Source organism: Geotrypetes seraphini, chromosome 11 (genome assembly GCF_902459505.1).
Source record: "Geotrypetes seraphini chromosome 11, aGeoSer1.1, whole genome shotgun sequence".
Taxonomy (NCBI): domain Eukaryota; kingdom Metazoa; phylum Chordata; class Amphibia; order Gymnophiona; family Dermophiidae; genus Geotrypetes; species Geotrypetes seraphini.
In genome coordinates this window covers 86,548,958-86,566,031 of record NC_047094.1, presented here as the reverse complement: position 1 = coordinate 86,566,031, position 17,074 = coordinate 86,548,958, and the positions used below count along the sequence as shown (strand labels likewise).

At 48.1% G+C, this 17,074-nt stretch overlaps 1 protein-coding gene across 1 annotated transcript in view; it reads right to left on the bottom strand.

Annotated features, from left to right (window-relative positions):
* CHRNA4 (cholinergic receptor nicotinic alpha 4 subunit) overlaps positions 1-16,830 on the bottom strand; it is a 105,099-nt gene extending 88,269 nt beyond the window's left edge. The window contains exons 1-2 of the mRNA XM_033962562.1: positions 16,461-16,830; positions 14,130-14,281 (exon numbers count right to left, since the gene is read on the bottom strand). Of these exons, the coding sequence (XP_033818453.1) occupies positions 14,130-14,281; positions 16,461-16,593 (285 nt within the window). The 5' untranslated portion in view covers positions 16,594-16,830. The remainder of the gene's footprint in view (positions 1-14,129; positions 14,282-16,460) is intronic.
* Between the last annotated feature and the right edge of the window lie 244 nt (positions 16,831-17,074).

Sequence of the window (17,074 nt, the reverse complement as noted above, 5' to 3'; positions counted from 1 at the left end):
CTTCTAGGCTCTTTCTGCCTCCCCATCTTATGTCTCATCTAGGTACTCCACCCCGGCCCACAAAATCTATCACCTACCGCAAAAAAATCACGAGCAAATTGTTCTGGACCCAATTTCTTAACCAACTTCCCCCTTCTAAACACACAGACCCAGAGTCCAACTGGCATAATTGGATTACCCTTTCTGGGACTACCTACCACGCTCTGGCCCCTTTATCTACAAAATCTATCTCCCACTCCCACAAAGCCCCCTGGTACCTTCCATATCACAGGGAAATAAAACAGAATTGTCGAGCCCTGGAACGGAAATGGAAAAAATCAAAATCCCCCTCAGACAAACAATCCTGGCGAGACAACATCAAGTGCTATAACACAATACTAAAAAAAGCAAGAAAGAATTTCTATGGAGATAAAATCACCAGATCAAAAAATCAAAATAGTACTCTGTTCTATATCTGGCGAAACTTAACCTCAAAAAACGACTCCATCTCTCCCCTCCTTCCGCAAACGACTTAGCCAAATTTTTCAATGAAAAGATTTCCACCATAAGGAGCTCTTTCCCCTCAGCAGTCTCTTACAATTCTCTTCCTCCCAATGACTCAAACCCTATCCCAGCGGATAGATCCTGGATGACATTTGAACCCATATCTGAACCCCAGATCTCTAAACTCTGCCTCAGACTGAAATCCTGCAAATGCATCTTAGATCCTTTCCCATCCCACCTTTATGAAAACATTCCTGCACAGGCCATCTCCTCCCTTACGAGACTCATTAACTCTGCTCTACTATCAGGCTTGTTCTCCACAAAAATGGGCCACATTGCCTTGTCACCTATTCTGAAAAAAGCCGATCTCGACCCCTCCCTACCATCAAACTACCATCCCATAGCAAATATCCCTCTACTTACCAAACTTCTAGAAACCATAGTTGCTACCCAGCTCTCCTCCTATCTCGAGAGATTCTCCATTCTTCACCCCTACCAACATGGCTTCAGACCCTGTTTTAGCACTGAATCCCTCCTAGTTTCCCTAATTTCAAAGGTACAACAACTACACTCACGGTAACAAATTCGCTGTCCTACTACAATTCGATCTTTCCGCTGCTTTTGATGTCGTCCATCACGACATACTACTTTAACAACTTTCCAAGATTGGAATCGACTCCACCGTCCTAATGTGGTTCTCAAACTTCTTACGCTCCCGTTCCTACACCGTCAACACAAATGGCACCATGTCCACTCCTTGGACTCCATCTTGCGGTGTCCCTCAAGGATCACCCCTTTCCCCTATTCTCTTTAACATCTACATGTCCTCCCTGAAACTCTTTCAACTATCCCCCCTGGAAACAATCTACACTTATGCAGATGACATCCTTGTCCTCCTTGAGACTGACCAGAACCTCACCAACCTCCACGAAAACATTACAGCTTGCATAATGAGACTCCGTGCCTGGTCCCTCTCGGTACAGATGAAACTAAACAAATCTAAAACAAAACTACTCTGGCTCGGCCCAAAATTCGAACACCTGCCCACACTTTTCACACTACCCACAGGCGATACACTACAGCTCGAGTTCTCATGCAAGGTCCTTGGTATCACTATCGATTCCTCTCTCTCCCTCAATGACCACCTCAACTCCTTGGCAAAATCATGCTTTTTCAGCCTTCACATGCTGAGGAAAGCTAGATCCTACTTCAGCCAACAACACTTTGTCATCCTTGTCCAATCCATCATCCTCTCCAAACTAGATTACTGCAACTCCATCTACTTAAATCTATCAAAAAAAAGTATTCTAAGACTCCAGCTAATCCAGAATACTGCAGCCAAACTGATCTTCTCAAAACGCAAGTCTGACCATGCCTCCCCACTCCTTGCCAAACTTCATTGGCTCCCAATAATCTCCAGAATCCATTTCAAATGTTCCTGCCTGGCTTTCAAGATCATTCACGGAATCCTGTCTCCTCTTATCCCACTGTCTTTCAACTCCTCCAGTCCCGACTCCTCCAGAACTGCCCAAAGGCTTAAACTAGCCTTCCCCTCTCCACGCGGCATCCACTATTCAGGCAAACTGGGAAAATCCCTTCTCTTCAAAATCACAGGTCTTTGGAACGACCTCACCACCCCGCTGCGGAACCTGAGCTCCCTTCAGTTATTCCGCAAACAACTGAAAACCTGGCTTTTCAGCAAATTGTAGCTCTATCCTTCCCCCCTTTCTCTCCCCCCTTCTACACATAAGTTCGTGTAATCCTTTTTCTTCTTCTCTACCCACTATTTTAAGTTCTTGTAAACCGTGTTGAGCTCCATTCTCATGGAGATGATGCGGTATATAAACTTAAGGTTTAGATTAGATTAGACAGAGGCAGAATGATGGAGGTTATGCTCTGTACTAGATGGTCAAAAAGGTTGAGAGGTGCGTCATGCAGGAGAAGCAGGATGACCTTACAGTTCCTCCTGGTCTGTAAGACAGCACTGGAGGTCTAAGGAGGAGAAACTGAGCACCCCTTCTGCTCCCAACTTTTAGGTACAGGGGAGGTGTTGGGCTGGGTTGGGCCAGGCCGGTCGGGGGTGGTAAGGTGGGCCAGTCGGGGGTGGGCCAGGGGGGTGAGTTGCGTGCCGGTCGGAGGGATGACTCGGTTAGTGGCAGGAGGGAGTTGGCATCCCTCCTGACATATTCGTGCAGGTGGGGAGGGCAGCATCGGGTGGTGGCAGGAGAGAGTGTGCATCCCTCCTGCTATTTGTGGGTCATGGAGGGGGGGGTGTTGCATTTGTCGGGGGGCCCTCCTTGTCTTTTCATTTTTTTTTATGGGGCAGATATTTTGCGTGTGACAAATAGCACCTTAATACCATAAATTATCCTGAATAGGCTGCCTGAACTTGGGCATGGGTCTCAGATTCAAGGTGTAAACTAATTAGTCAATTAGGTGCTAAAAATTATTCGGGTTAACAAGCACTTAATTGGCAATAATTAGGAGTTTCATAGGGAGTAATTCCAAAGGGGGCATGGCCATGGGAGGGGCATGGGTGAGTCAGGGTAATTCCCAGAAATTAGGCACAATGTTATAGAATACCTGCATTTGCACAGCTATGAGGGGCCGCTGAAATGTTTTCGGCCCAATCAATAAAGTTGGGGCAGTCTCCATCGATGGCTATACACTTAGGGCTAGATTCACAAAGCAAACCGATCGTGTATCGATAGGTTTGCGACCCCTTTGCGACCAGATTTCCCTCCTGCACTATTCACAACCTCTCCTGCGATTTGCTTCAAATCCGTGCATGCAAATGAGGTGAAACACATGCAAAGTAGGCAGGGACGTGATTCACAACACAAAATTTCACATCCGACTGGGCTGGCCGATCAACTGAAGAAGTGACTGCTGGGGACCAGTTGAAAACGTCTTTCCAACTCTAGAAGCCCAGCAAGTGCCCTGCTCGCTGCCCTGCTTTGCCCAGATCTCTCCTGCCTGCTCCCCCCGAATCACCACATCGGCTCCCCGGTTTTCTCCTGCCCTTCCCGAATCTCTCCTGCCCTTCCCTGCCCTGTGAGCACGTGGTTTTAACCCGCGGATTTAAAGCGGGTTAAAACCACGAGCTTGCAGGGCTAAAAACTCCGGATCACTGATGAGGGAAATGGCTCTGCAAAGGCACTGGGATCTGGGAGCATCGGTGCTGGCAGCAGCCCTGCGGGCTGCTGCAGCATGCTACTGGCTGACCCACCCTAAGCTACCTGCTGGAGAAGGATGTCAGCATGTACCCGGGCTCCATGCGCCCCACCCTGCCTCAGTGTCCCCGGCCTGGCTCTCCCCCTATAGCGCTCCCCGGTGCCAGTGAAAAAAAGATTTAAAAAAAAGGTTGTGGCTCAGACACGCATGCGCAGACCATCTTCAGATGGCCTGCGTATGCGTGGGGATCGCAGAAAAGCGATCCGTGCTGGCAGATGAGGCCTTCCTCCGATCGCCCCCATCTGCATATTTTTATTTCCTGAATTCGCCGGACTTGCCCGGATTGGGCAGGTTGGTAAATCTGGCTCTTAGTCCAGCAATTTTCCATTTTTTTGGATTGACCTAAAAACTTTTCAGCGGCCCCTCATAATTTTCATCAGTTGAGCATCAGCATTTACACTAGCTTTTCGCAGGCATAAATACTAATGTCCAAAGTTGGGAGCAAATTGCATGCTAAGCTAGTATTCTATAAAGGACACTCCAGAATGCTAGCTTAGTGCAGATCATCCCAGCACCTAACGTTGGGCAACATTTAGTGAATCTAACTCCATGCATTTGCAATATTTAATCAGTTCTAATTGCAAACAACTCATGCAAGCTTGACTTTTGCAATTAAAAAGTTAAAGTCTGAGTTTTGTGGATCAGAATATATTTTGCAAGTGGCAAGATGCATTTTCCATGTAATTATAGGAATCCTCATTGCATACCCTATTGTGTACAGTAACCTATCTTCTACCAAAATGGAGTGATCAGATCAACATTGCAAAACCCTGATCACAACAGCTATTTTATTTAAATACTTATTTAATATATTTGATTTAATGCAATTCATGCTCAGAGCAAATTGCAGTAGGGATTTGTTCACATCACAATGTGCTGTACCACTTTCACTCAAACATGAACATCCGGGATAAGGAGAAAGTGTAAAGGAATATGAAATTAGGAGGGAGAATGACAGGGCATTTTCTAATGACATCAGCCCCTAATAGAATCCTCTCAAGTTCTCTTGCACAGACTAGCAAAGTGTAAAGAGCGAATATACACCTCACAATCTCTTTCTTACCAAATTACTTTTACCAAGTAACTCCTGCTAATGTCTTGTATTAGATATGTAATATTTTCTGACCCACAAAACTCAGACTTTAACTTTTTAATTGCAAAATTCAGGAGGAGGAGAGACTGGAAACCCTGACTATGTATACCCTAGAATAGAGGAAAGGAGGGACAGGGGAGATATGATTCAGATGTTCAACTACTATATTTGAAAGGTATTGATGTAGAACAAAATATTTTCCAGAGAAAGGAAATTGGTAAAACTAGAGGACATAATTTGAGGTTGAGGGGTGGTAGACTCAAGAGTAATGTTAGGAAATTCTTCTTTACGGTGGTTGATACCTGAAATGCACTCCCAAGGGAAGTGGAGAAAAAAATGGTGACAGAATTCAAAAAAGCATGGGATAAACACAGAGGATCTCTAATCAGAAAATAATGGTATATATTGAAGAACAAAGGCCAGTACTGGGCAGACTTGCACGGTCTGTGTCCGTCTATGGCCATTTGGTTGAGGATGGGTTGGGGAGGGCTTCAACGGCTGGGATGGTTTAGATGGGCTGGAATGAGCTTTGACAGGGGCTTCAGTAGATGGAACCTAAGCACAGTACCAGGCAAAGCTTGGGTTTCTGGCCCAGAAATAGCTAGGACAAAGGACAATTTAAATTAAATCAGTAATTTAAAGAGAGGGTATGGTTGGGCATACTGGATGGACCATTGGGTCTTTATCTGCTGTCATTTACTAAGTGCATTTTTATTTTATGCATTTATCGATTGTGGGTTTATCTTACATGCCTTGAGCATAAAGGGAGATGTGAAAAACAATAATTTATTATTATTATTATTATTACTACTACTTTAGCATCATTTGTGAGCATGAAACTAAACTAATATTTTAACATTTAGCTCATGTCTGGGAAAAGCTAGTTACATTCAAGATATCTATCCTTAGTGGGTTCATAATCTAAGTTGTATCTGAGACCATAATCCTTAGTGGGTTCATAATCTAAGTTGTATCTGGAAGATTAAGTGACTTGTCCAAGGTTACAAGGAATCACACAAGATTTCAAATGGGCTCTACATGTTCTCATCCCTCTGTTGTAACCATTAAGCTACTCCTCCACTTATTTCATAAATCTATCAAATAGAGGGATTAAAGCAAATTTTTAAAGATTATTCACTTAGAAAGGGATAGTGGTCATAGCTATCATTACTTGTCATTCTTCCCCACAGTCTTGGTAAGTGAATACAATTATGAGCAGAATTTACTGATCAGCCAGTACGTGGAACCTGCTTATTCACACACTTAAATGCATTTCTATACCACTTTGGGATATCCTGGTGCAAGCCATATGATAGGTAGCAAAGTTCAATAGTGGATTAGGAATTGGTTATCAGATAGAAAACAGAGGGTAGGGTTAAATGGTCATTTTTCTCAATGGAGGTCTGCAGGGGTCTGTATTGGGACCGGTGCTATTTAACTTATTTATAAATGATCTGGAAATTAGAACGACGAGTGAGATGATTAAATTTGCAGATGACACTAAATTGTACAAAGTTGTTAAAAACACATGTGGATTGTGAAAAATTGCAGGTGGACTTTAGGAAACTGGAAGACTGGGTGTCCAAATGGCAGATGAAATTTAATGTGGACAAATGCAAAGTGATGCACATTGGGAAGAATAACCTGAAAGCACAGTTACTTACCATAACAGGTGTTATCCAGGGACAGCAGGCAGATATTCTCACATGTGGGTGACGTCATCTACGGAGCCCCAGCGCGGACAGCTTTTCAAGCAAACTTGATTGAAGTTTCAAGTTTGCTACACTGCACCACGCATGTGCATGCCTTCTCGCCCACTAGAGGGCACATCCCACCTCGTGGTCCTCAGTTCCATAACTAGCAAAGAAGCCATCCCTGGGGAGGCGGGCGGGTTGTGAGAATATCTGCCTGCTGTCCCTGGATAACACCTGTTACGGTAAGTAACTGTGCTTTATCCCAGGACAAGCAGGCAGCATATTCTCACATGTGGGTGACCTCCAAGCCAACCAAAAAAGGGCAGGTGGGAGGATGGCAATTTAGGAAAACAGATTACGTAACACCGACTGGCCAAACCGGCCGTCGCGTCCAGACAGTAGTGGGAGGTGAACGTATGAACCGAAGACCAAGTGGCAGCTTTACAAATGTCCTCCATCGGAGTAGATCGGAGGAAAGCAACCGAAGTTGCCATCGCCCGGACCTTATGCCCCGTGACTCGACCCGGGAGCGTAAGACCAGCCTGAGCGTAGCAAAAAGAAATACAAGCAGCCAACCAGTTGGACAAGGTGCGCTTGGAAACAGGATGTCCTAACGATTAGGATCAAAGGACAAAAACAATTGGGGAACCTTCCTCTGAGACCTGGTACGTTGGAGATAAAAAGCCAACGCCCTCTTACAGTCAAGCGTGTGGAGCGTCCGTCTCGCCAGGATGGGAGTGGGGCTTAGGAAAGAACACAGGAAGGACAATGGACTGATTGAGGTGGAAATCAGACACCAACTTTAGGTAAAAATTTAGGATGGGTGCGGAGAACCACCTTATCATGATGAAACACAGTAAAAGGCGGGTCCGCAATCAAAGCTTGTAGCTCACTAATCCGTCGAGCAGATGTGAGGGCAATAAGAAAAACCACCTTCCAAGTGAGAAATTTAAGAAGAGACTTGTCGATAGGCTCAAAGGGAGGTTTCATCAGTTGAGCTAAGACAACATTCAAATCCCAAACGACGGGAGGAGGCTTCAGAGGGGGACAAACATTGATTAGATCCTTCATGAAACGTGTCACCAGAGGATGAAGCGAAAGAGAACGTCCGTCCAAGTGCCGATGGAAGGCAGAAATGGCACTGAGATGTACTCGAACAGATGTCGTCTTCAGGCCGGAATTAGACAGATGTAACAAATAGTCCAGTACCGAAGACACCGGGACCGAATCCGGATCCAGATGACGTGAGGAACACCAGGAGGAAAACCTGGTCCATTTCTGGGAATAACAAAGCCTGGGTCGAGACCTTATGCAAGGCCTCCAAAACTCCCCTCACCGAAGGAGAAACCGGGACCGATAGTCAAGGGGCAAGGAACCAAGCGGTCAGATGTAACGACTGAAAGATTGGGATGCAACAGCGAACCTCGACTCTGCGATAGCAGAGAGGGAAACACAGGCAGAAGCAGAGGCTCCCTGACACTGAGTTGAAGAAGCAGGGAGAACCAGTGTTGACGAGGCCACCGAGGCGCAATGAGAATCATAGTGGCTCTGGAAGATTTGAGACGAACCAACGTTCTCAAGATCAGGGGAAACGGAGGAAACGCATAAAGGAACCTCCCTCCCCAGTCGAGAAGAAAGGCGTCCGCTTCTAGACGGTCCGGGGGAATACATCCGAGAACAATAAAGGGGTAGTTTGCGAGTGTCCGGAGAGGCAAACAGATCCACCTGTGGAGTCCCCCAGCGATGGAAGACCTCACGCAGGACTCTGGAGTTGAGTGACCACTCGTGCGGCTGGAGAAGCCGACTGAGTTTGTCTGCCAAGCAGTTCTGTTCTCCCTGGATATTGACAGCCTGTAGGAAGATGTTCTGGGAGATCGCCCATTCCCAAAGACGCAGAGCTTCCTGGCAGAGGGACCAAGAGCCCGTCCTACCTTGCTTGTTCACATAATACATGGCCACCTGGTTATCCGTTCGCACTAGGACTACCTGATCTCGGAGTAGGTGGCAGAACGCTCGAGAAGAAAATGGCACGAAGCTCCAACACATTGATGTGACAGCAGCGGTCCTCCGTCGACCACAGTCCCTGGGTCCGCAGACCGTCAAGGTGGGCCCCCCACGCGTACTCCGAGGAGTCCGTGGTCAGAACTTTGCGATGAGGAGGGACGAGAAAGAGCAAACCTCCGGAAGATTCGAAGAGTCGGTCCACCAACGGAGCGAACGTCTCAAGAAGGAGTCACTGCTATGCGACGAGAGAGAGGATCGCACTCCCTGGCGCCACTGAGAGGCCAGAGTCCATTGAGGAATTCTCAGGTGCAATCTGGCGAATGGAGTGGTGACGTGGACGCTAGACGCCATGTGGCCCAGAAGCATCATCATGCGCTGGAGCCGACACCACAGGTAGCTGAGAGATCAGACGGTCCAACCGAACATAGCCTCCAAACGAGGAGGAGGGAGGAATGAAACGAGGCGAACAGTGTCCATCACTGCGCCTATGACAGAAGTGATTGGGCCTGGGCACAACTGTGACTTGGGAAAATTTACTTCGAACCCCAGTCGCTGAAGGAAGATGATAGACTGTCGGTCGCTGAGATAACCCCTCCCTGGTCGGTATCTCGGTCCAAGCCGTATAAAAGGACCGTAGTCGACCCCCTATGGGAAGGGGGTCCGGCGCTATCGCGGAGGAGGGGCCGGCCCCATCCGCATAGCCCGTCAAAAGAACAGCCCTGCGCCGCGCCGGAGTTTTCGCCTGTCCCCCCTCTCCCCTGCTGAGGTGGGCGCCGAGGCGGCGGCCTAGAAAAAGCCGGGGTCGACTTTTGAGGGTAACGCCTCGGGGGAGGCCGGAAGGGTTTCTGCGGCGGTGCCTGAGGCTTCGGACGGACCAAGGAGGCCAATGAGCGCTCCTGCTCTGACAACCGCTTGGTCGCCGCCTCTAGGGACTCATCAAATAACTCGGACCCCACGCAAGGTAAGTCTGCAAGGCGTTCCTGCAGGTTCGGGTCCATATTGAGGGTGCGTAGCCACGCCAAACGGCGCATAGCCACCGCAAATGCCCGACACCCTCGATACCAGCTCAAACGCATCGTACACAGCGTGAAAAAGGTACAAGCGTAATTGAGACAGGTTGGACATAAACTTGTCAAACCCTTCCTTGCGGGAGTCCGGCAAGGATTCGCGGTACTGGGGCAAATCCTTTACCATGCCACGCAGATAGGAGGAGAAGGTAAAGGCATAATTCAAAACCCTGGTAGCCATGAGGGAGTTCGAATAGAGGCGACGACCAAACTTGTCCAGGGTTCGACCTTCCCTGCCGGGCGGGACCGCCGCAGAAACTCGGGAGGGTTGTGTCTTTTTGAGGGCAGACTCGACCAGCAAGGACTGGTGGGAGAGTTGAGCCTTCTCGAATCCCTTGGTTGGTATCGTCCTATACTTGGACTCCATCTTAGACGGAACCGCCGTGACTGTAAGAGGGGAAGTCAGGTTCCTAAGCCAGGTCTGATGAAGGACCTTTTTTCAAGGGTAGCCGAGGGGTTTCCCTAGGGGGAGTGGGAAGGTCCTGCTCCTCGAGGAACTCCTTAGTGTATTGAGAACCAGCCATGAGGTCCAGACCCAAGGCACGCGCCATGTCCTGCACAAAGCTGGAGAAGGAGGACGGTCTGGCAGGCGGAGAGGGAGTTCTCGACCTCTCCGCCGAACAGAAGGAGGAAGCCTCGTGGGAATATCGTGGTTCCCTACCGGACCCCGAGCCCCATGAGGCCAGATCTAATGGCCTCGAGGGGGTCGGGGAATGTCTCCGCCTCGAGGAACCCCTGGGAGAAGTCCCAGGCGTCCGAGGGACCGAGGCACGCCCCCTTTTCCTCGGCGAGGAGTCACGAGAACTCCCTCTCGCAGGGGAAAGGAGAAGCCTCGGGTTATCGAGGCGAAGCTCCGAGACCCGCAAGGCCTCGCCCCCGAGCGGCGAGGAGCGACCACGTCGCCGAGGAGAGCCTCGCGAACGCTTAGGCTTCCTCGGGCGACGCCTCGCCCGAGGCCGGCCCGAGGGCGAGGAACCCCGGGAGGACTTCGAGGAGGAGGAGGAGGAAATCCGTCTCACCCCTGCGTACCTTGTCCCGGGGCCGTACGCTGCTCTCAGGCGGGGCCCCCGAGGCTGAGGGTAAGGTCGAGGCCGAGGTCGGTGGTGCCCCGGTACCCGAGACCGAGGTCGCCGAGGTCGGTGCCCCCGAGGTCAAAGCAGTCGAGGTCGCAGCTCGCTGCAGTTGTTCGAGGCAATCAATGCTCGGAGCAGGTCCTGAAACGCCGGGATCCCGACCATGGTAGGCAGGTCCGAGGCCGGGGGATGCTCCCTGGAGGGCGACCTCGGTCTCGAGTATTCCCTCGGGGCATTAGTGGCCGGAGTCCTGGGCGGGGCCGAGGACGACCCACCCGCCGCGGAGGAGCTCGAGGATGGCTTCTTCGATGACCCTGGAGTCGGGGATGGAAAAGAGGACTTACCCGAGGCAGGTTTGGTCGCAGGCGTCGCCTTCGAGGTCGAGGGACGCGGCGAAGCCGAGGGCGCCGAGGCCGAGGTCAAGGCCGGGGCCGAAGCCGAGGCCGACGTCGAGGCCTTCCCTGGTGCGGCGTCGGCGGAGCGCTCTGGCCTGAAAAGTGGAGCACCGATCGCAGGAGTCAGTCGGATGCTCGGGTCCCAGGCAGAGCAAGCACCACCGGTGTGGGTCAGTGATGGATAGTAACCGCTCACACCGGGTGCACTTTTTGAAACCCGTCAAGGGACGGACATGAAAACCGAACTGACCGACAAGGAGGCCGGGTCGCGGCTCACGGGAGCCGAACGGAAAAACTTTTTCCTTTTTTTTTTTTTTTCGAGATTTAAAGTCGTAAAAAACTAAAATAAAGAGAAATCAAGTACCACGACCGAATAAAAAAACACCGGACGTGGCGACAGAAGACAAAATCACAGAGCTCAAATTCCACAGGGCTTCTGGCTCCGCGGAAAAAACTGAACTGAACTGAGGACCACGAGGTGGGATGCGCCCTCTAGTGGGCGAGAAGGCATGCACATGCGTGGTGCAGTGTAGCAAACTTGAAACTTCAATCAAGTTTGCTTGAAAAGCTGTCTGCGCTGGGGCTCCGTAGATGATGTCACCCACATGTGAGAATATGCTGCCTGCTTGTCCTGGGATAATCACAGTTACCGGATGCTAAGGTCCACCTTAGGGGTTAGCGCCATACAAAAGGATCAGGGTATCATTGTAGACAATACGATGAAACCTTCTGCCCAATGTGCGGCAGCAGCCAAAAAAGCAAACAATGCTGGGAATTATTAAAAAAGGGATGGTTAACAAGACTAAGAATGTCATAATGTCCTTGTATCGCTCCATGGTGTGACCTCATCTGGAGTATTGCTTTCAAGTCTGGTCTCCTTATCTAGAAAAGGTTCAAAGAAGAGCGACCAAGATGGTAAAGGGGATAGAACCCTTTTTGTATGAGGAAAGACTAAAATGGTTAGGGCTCTTCAGCTTGGAAAAGAGATGGCCAAGGGGAGATATGATTGAAGTCTACAAAATCCTGAGTGGAGCAGAACGGGTACAAGTCTGTCACTCTGTCAAAATTACAAAGACCTGGGGACACTCGATGAAGTTACAGGGAAATACTTTTAAAACCAATAGGAGGAAATTTTTTATGCACTCAGAGAATAGTTAAGCTCTGGAACGCGTTGCCAGAAGATGTGGTAAGAGTGGATAGCATTGCTGGTTTTAAGAAAGGTTTGGACAAGTTCCAGGAGGAAAAGTCCATAGGTCTGTTATTCAGAAAGACATGGGGGAAGCCACTGCTTGCCCTGTATCGGTAGCATGGAATGTTACCTACACCTTGAGTTTTGTCCAGGTACTAGTGACCTGGATTGGCTACCGTGAAAATGGGCTACTGGGCTTGATGGGCCATGGGTCTGACCCAGTAAGGCTATTCTTATGTTCTTAATGAAAGACAGATTCTTCTCTAAATAAAGAAGGCGCTATTTTCATTTATACTCCAAATGTATATTAAAAAGAATACCTTGGTAGAGTTAATTCTGTTGTATTCTGACAGCCAACTGCATCTATCACTTACTCATTCTGTTTCTTTCTTACACACACACACACACACACACACACAAAATGTGTGTTCCCTGGTATCACCCAGATGCATGCGTCACACATCTTGGACGTAATACAATCATTCCTATTGTGCTAATAACAAAAGCACTTCCTTTTGCATTTTCCTTTTCCTTTTAGTCATATAACATATAAAATCAAATGAGGAGAGTTACAGGCAAATTATTGATCTGTGGCTTTTGCCTTTTGCAGATTCTGTAATTCATGACATAAAAACTTGCTTTTTAATTCCTAGGATTGATGTTCTGTATCTACATATAAATGATAAACAAGAACATCAGAAATTAGTAGTAGATCTCTGGGATATCCATTTATTTAAGAAAACAGCAGTTGCTTTATCCTATTTCTCTAGTTTTAAGAGATCACAGAAGAGCACCCAGGGTTTTTGTTCTGCTTTTCAAGGTGAAAGTTACCCCCCTCTCCTCTCTCCATCCCTCCTGTAGGGCTGTGCCTGGGACTGTAGATAATGGATGAACTGCCAAAACTCAAACTGACACAGGAGGAAAGAAATTGCTACTTTGAGAATAATGAATGAAATCTTACAATAAAAGCACCGTTATAGCCCTAGGTGATAGCGATGCTTAACAATTTTCCTTGGCCCTAATTTTGTTTTCTTGTTGAGAAAATAAGAAAATTTCTGCCTTCTAGGGATGGAATCTGCACCGACAGAAGCAGATCCAATACATTATCATCCCCTGCCCTTCTTCCCTTTTTTTTCTCGGATCAGGAGCATAGCTTGGTGTAGGATTGTGCCATTTTCGTCAGGTGCTTTATCAGCTTATCAGGATTTTAAAAACAGGTATGGGCAAGTTCCTAAAAGAAAAGTCCATAAACCATTATTAAGATGGACCTGGGAAAATCATCTGCTTTATGGACCTGAGAAAATCCTCTGCTTTATCCTGGAATAAGCAACATAAAATCTGTTGTGCTGTTTTGGGATCTTGCCAGGTACTAGTGACCTGAATTGGCCACTGTGGGAAACTGAGCTTGATGGACATTTGTTCTGCCCCAGTATGGCAGTGCTTATGTTCTTACCTTTTTAGAATTTCAGATCTTGAAACATCTGGCCGGAAACAAAGCTGCATCAGGTTAACAAACAGCCATGAGGAAATATTTAGGGGTCAGAGTATCGTCAAATTCCATAAAGAAAACCCTTAAAACAGGTAATTACCGTAGGGTACCATTTTGGAACTCCTAAAGACATTTTAAATTTATGGTCCATCTTCCACTTATTGCAACAGAAAAGTGAAACTGAGACTCTGAACATGTTACAAACATGAGATCAGTAATATATTTACAGCTCCATTTGATCTGAAAACAGACTATGAAGACAGTTGGAGCTAACAGCAAAGCACCCCACCAATTTATTGTAGTGATTTGGTGTTTAATCTGCTGCTCCTCCCCTGATTGTTTGATCTATTCAGCTCCATAGATGTATAATTAGAATCTCCCAATCTACCTGGTAAGATGTTCACTTACTACATCGATAAGCTGAGCAATGGACAAGCCAAAGCGCACCAGGACCACATCGGAGATGTTGGCTACAGGCCGAGACCACTTGTTATAGGCAAAGAAGAGCTTCTTCAGCAGTCTCTCTTCGGCATGCATTCTCGTTTCTACTTGACAGCAGACTGCAGTGAGGAGAAAGCATAAGAACATCACACTCTGCTGCACCTTCTCTGCCCTCCAAAAGCATTAAGGAACCCCAAAATAACCCACAAGTCCGGGGGGGGGGGGGGGGGGGGAGAGAGTTAGAATTCTTTCCGTACATTTATGTCAGAATACAGATGATAGGGAATTTCAGTGTCTTCCAAACAGAAGCCCAGTGTGCTTCAAACAAATCAGAGCAGCCACTGAGGTGGGGGGATTAGCACATTTATGTTGCTCTATAAACAAAAATGTAAGGCTTTAACATAGTCTTTATATAAAACACTTTAGCTTTGCTAAAAATAAGGATTACTTTGGTTTAACAAGGAGCCTTGTGAAGCATGGAAAATGTTATTTCTAATGTCTTAAAAAAGATGAAGGCATTGCTAAATGTGCAGGGGCGGTATAAGAGCACAGGAAATATTAACAAAGTCAGGGCAGAGAGCTTTTAGCACTGGACTTCCCGTTACCCAGTCTTTCTGTAGGTACTATGATAGTCCTAGTACAGCTTTTCTTTATTATACTCCTTCTTTACAATGACCTGTGGCTTCTCAAACTCTTCCTGTAGCAATGGATTTCCAGCATACCCTTAATTATAGTTGCTAAAACACTTCCTAAATTTTAACAACAGGGCAGAGAAGCTAAAGTTTGAGAAAATCCCTTAGCTGTAGAAGTGTCAGTGTATTCACACATCTTTTTCCTTTCCCGGGGGGGGGGCGGGGGGGGGGGGCATTTTCTATATTCCTACCATCTCTTTCTCTGAAACACTTTCTTCCTCTTGGGGCTTTCAGACCTTGGTAAGTAGGTATCACTATAAGGCACATTCACAAAAGATTTAGGGTTATCCTATGGCTCCAGAAAAAGGAGGATGGATTGAGACATCTGGGTTTTACTTCCATTGAGAGCACTGGAAGTAAAACCTGGATGAATCAATCCGTCCTCCTTTTGCTGGAGCTATAGGGTAACGCTAACAAAAGTGCTCATAAAAATCTGTGCTTTTGGTTTATGTTCTTCAAACGACCTGGCTTGGCATGGGCGTATTAAACCATGCACTCAGGGGGATACTAAATGGCAAATAGACTCTTTCAGGAAAGGGATTTTCAGTTTCTTTACCTGCTGCCCCAGCTAAAGGAAGCAACATTTATTTTGATGCTCGGTGTAGAAGTTCTTCCTTCCTAACATCTTAGAAGGTCACAGTCCCTAATTGAACTAGAACCCCCCACAGCCTTTATTCCAGGTCAGCACCCTTGCACCTAAGCAGGACCCAGACCTCTAGCCAAACCCCCACGACCTTATAAATCTGAGGTCCGTGCCACTTTTTATGCGTAATCGATTTTTTTCCCCAAACAGAAAAGCAACCTACAAAGTAAAGGCAACCGTGGAAGGGAAGGGGTATAACGTGGACCTCACAGACCTGATGGACCTCGCGGATCTAAAACCGCAAGTCCTTAAAAATCTGAGGTCCGTGTCTGTGCCACTTGTAGTTTCTGTCTCTTCCAGACCTCGATGACATCTTAGCGCTGACGGATCCGTCTCAGCATAGGGAGGGAAAAGTATTAGGATCCTTCAGCGCTAAAATTTCATAGAGGTCTGTCAGAGCCAGAGACTAGTGCTGGAGCGGCTCTAAAACGAATCCTTTAAGGCGGTTTCCTAAAATCTGAGGTCCGTGCCACTTTTAGTCTCTATGACATTTTAGCGCTGACGGATCCTAATACTTTTCCCTCCTTATGCTGATACGGATTCGTCAGCGCTAAAATGTCACAGAGGTCTGTAAGAGACAGAAACTTACAAGTGGCACGGACACGGACCTCAGATTTTTAAGGACGTGCGGTTTTAGATCCGCGAGGTCCGCGTTTTACCCCTTCCCACCATGGGACAACAACAAAGTAGAACCAGAATACAAAATAGACTAGCCCAGCACCCCGCCACTTTTAGTGTCAGCATAGGTTATGGCTCTGACAGACCTCCCTGACACTTTAGCTTTGACGAAAGTGGCAAAACTTTTGCCCTGAGGTCCGTGCCACTTTTAGTCTCAGCATAGAGAGGGAAGAACTAAATTGTCATAGATGTCTGTCAGAGCCATAACCTATGCGGTAAGGACGTGCAGTTCAGATCCGGGAGGTCCGCTTTTTACCCCTTTCCCCCATCCAAAGACAAGCTCACCTGGCAACACGCTGGCACACAGAAACAGCAGGAGGCTCTCTTTGGAACCACAAAAGCCCATCTCTGCGCCTCCAAAACTTCCCCCAGTCCTTCGCCAGTCCCTCCGTGAAGCGCCCGCAGGATCCCGCCTCATTCCCGCGTCCCCGTCTCTGCGCCGTCTCTCTCTCTCTCTCTCCTGCCCCGTTGCCGCCTTTTTGTTTTCCTGCTTTGCCCCGGCTCCCGCCTCCCGCGCTTCGCACGTGCGCTTTCCCGCCGCTGCCTGACGGGACGGGCAGCCTAGGCGCGCGCGACGAGTTGCAGGGGCTGCTGCCTCTTCTTCCCCAGCCGCGACTCGGGGTCTTCTCTGCCCGCGAACATCTTCCCTGCTCTTTTATTGTGTGGCTTTTGCACGCTGCCTCAGGTTTGCTGAGCTGAAGGGGCCACCAGTGATTTGCTTGACAGAGCAGAAGCCAATAGGATGTTTGCCCGAGGCTTCTGTTCCTGTGAATCTGCCCACCTCTTGCCAAACAGAAGAAAGGCGGAAAGGACCACGTGCCCAGCGCACACTGGGAACCCCCCCCCCCCCCCATGAGGAAGAGAAAGTCCCAAACACGCAGCTCCAGAGTGGGGGCTAA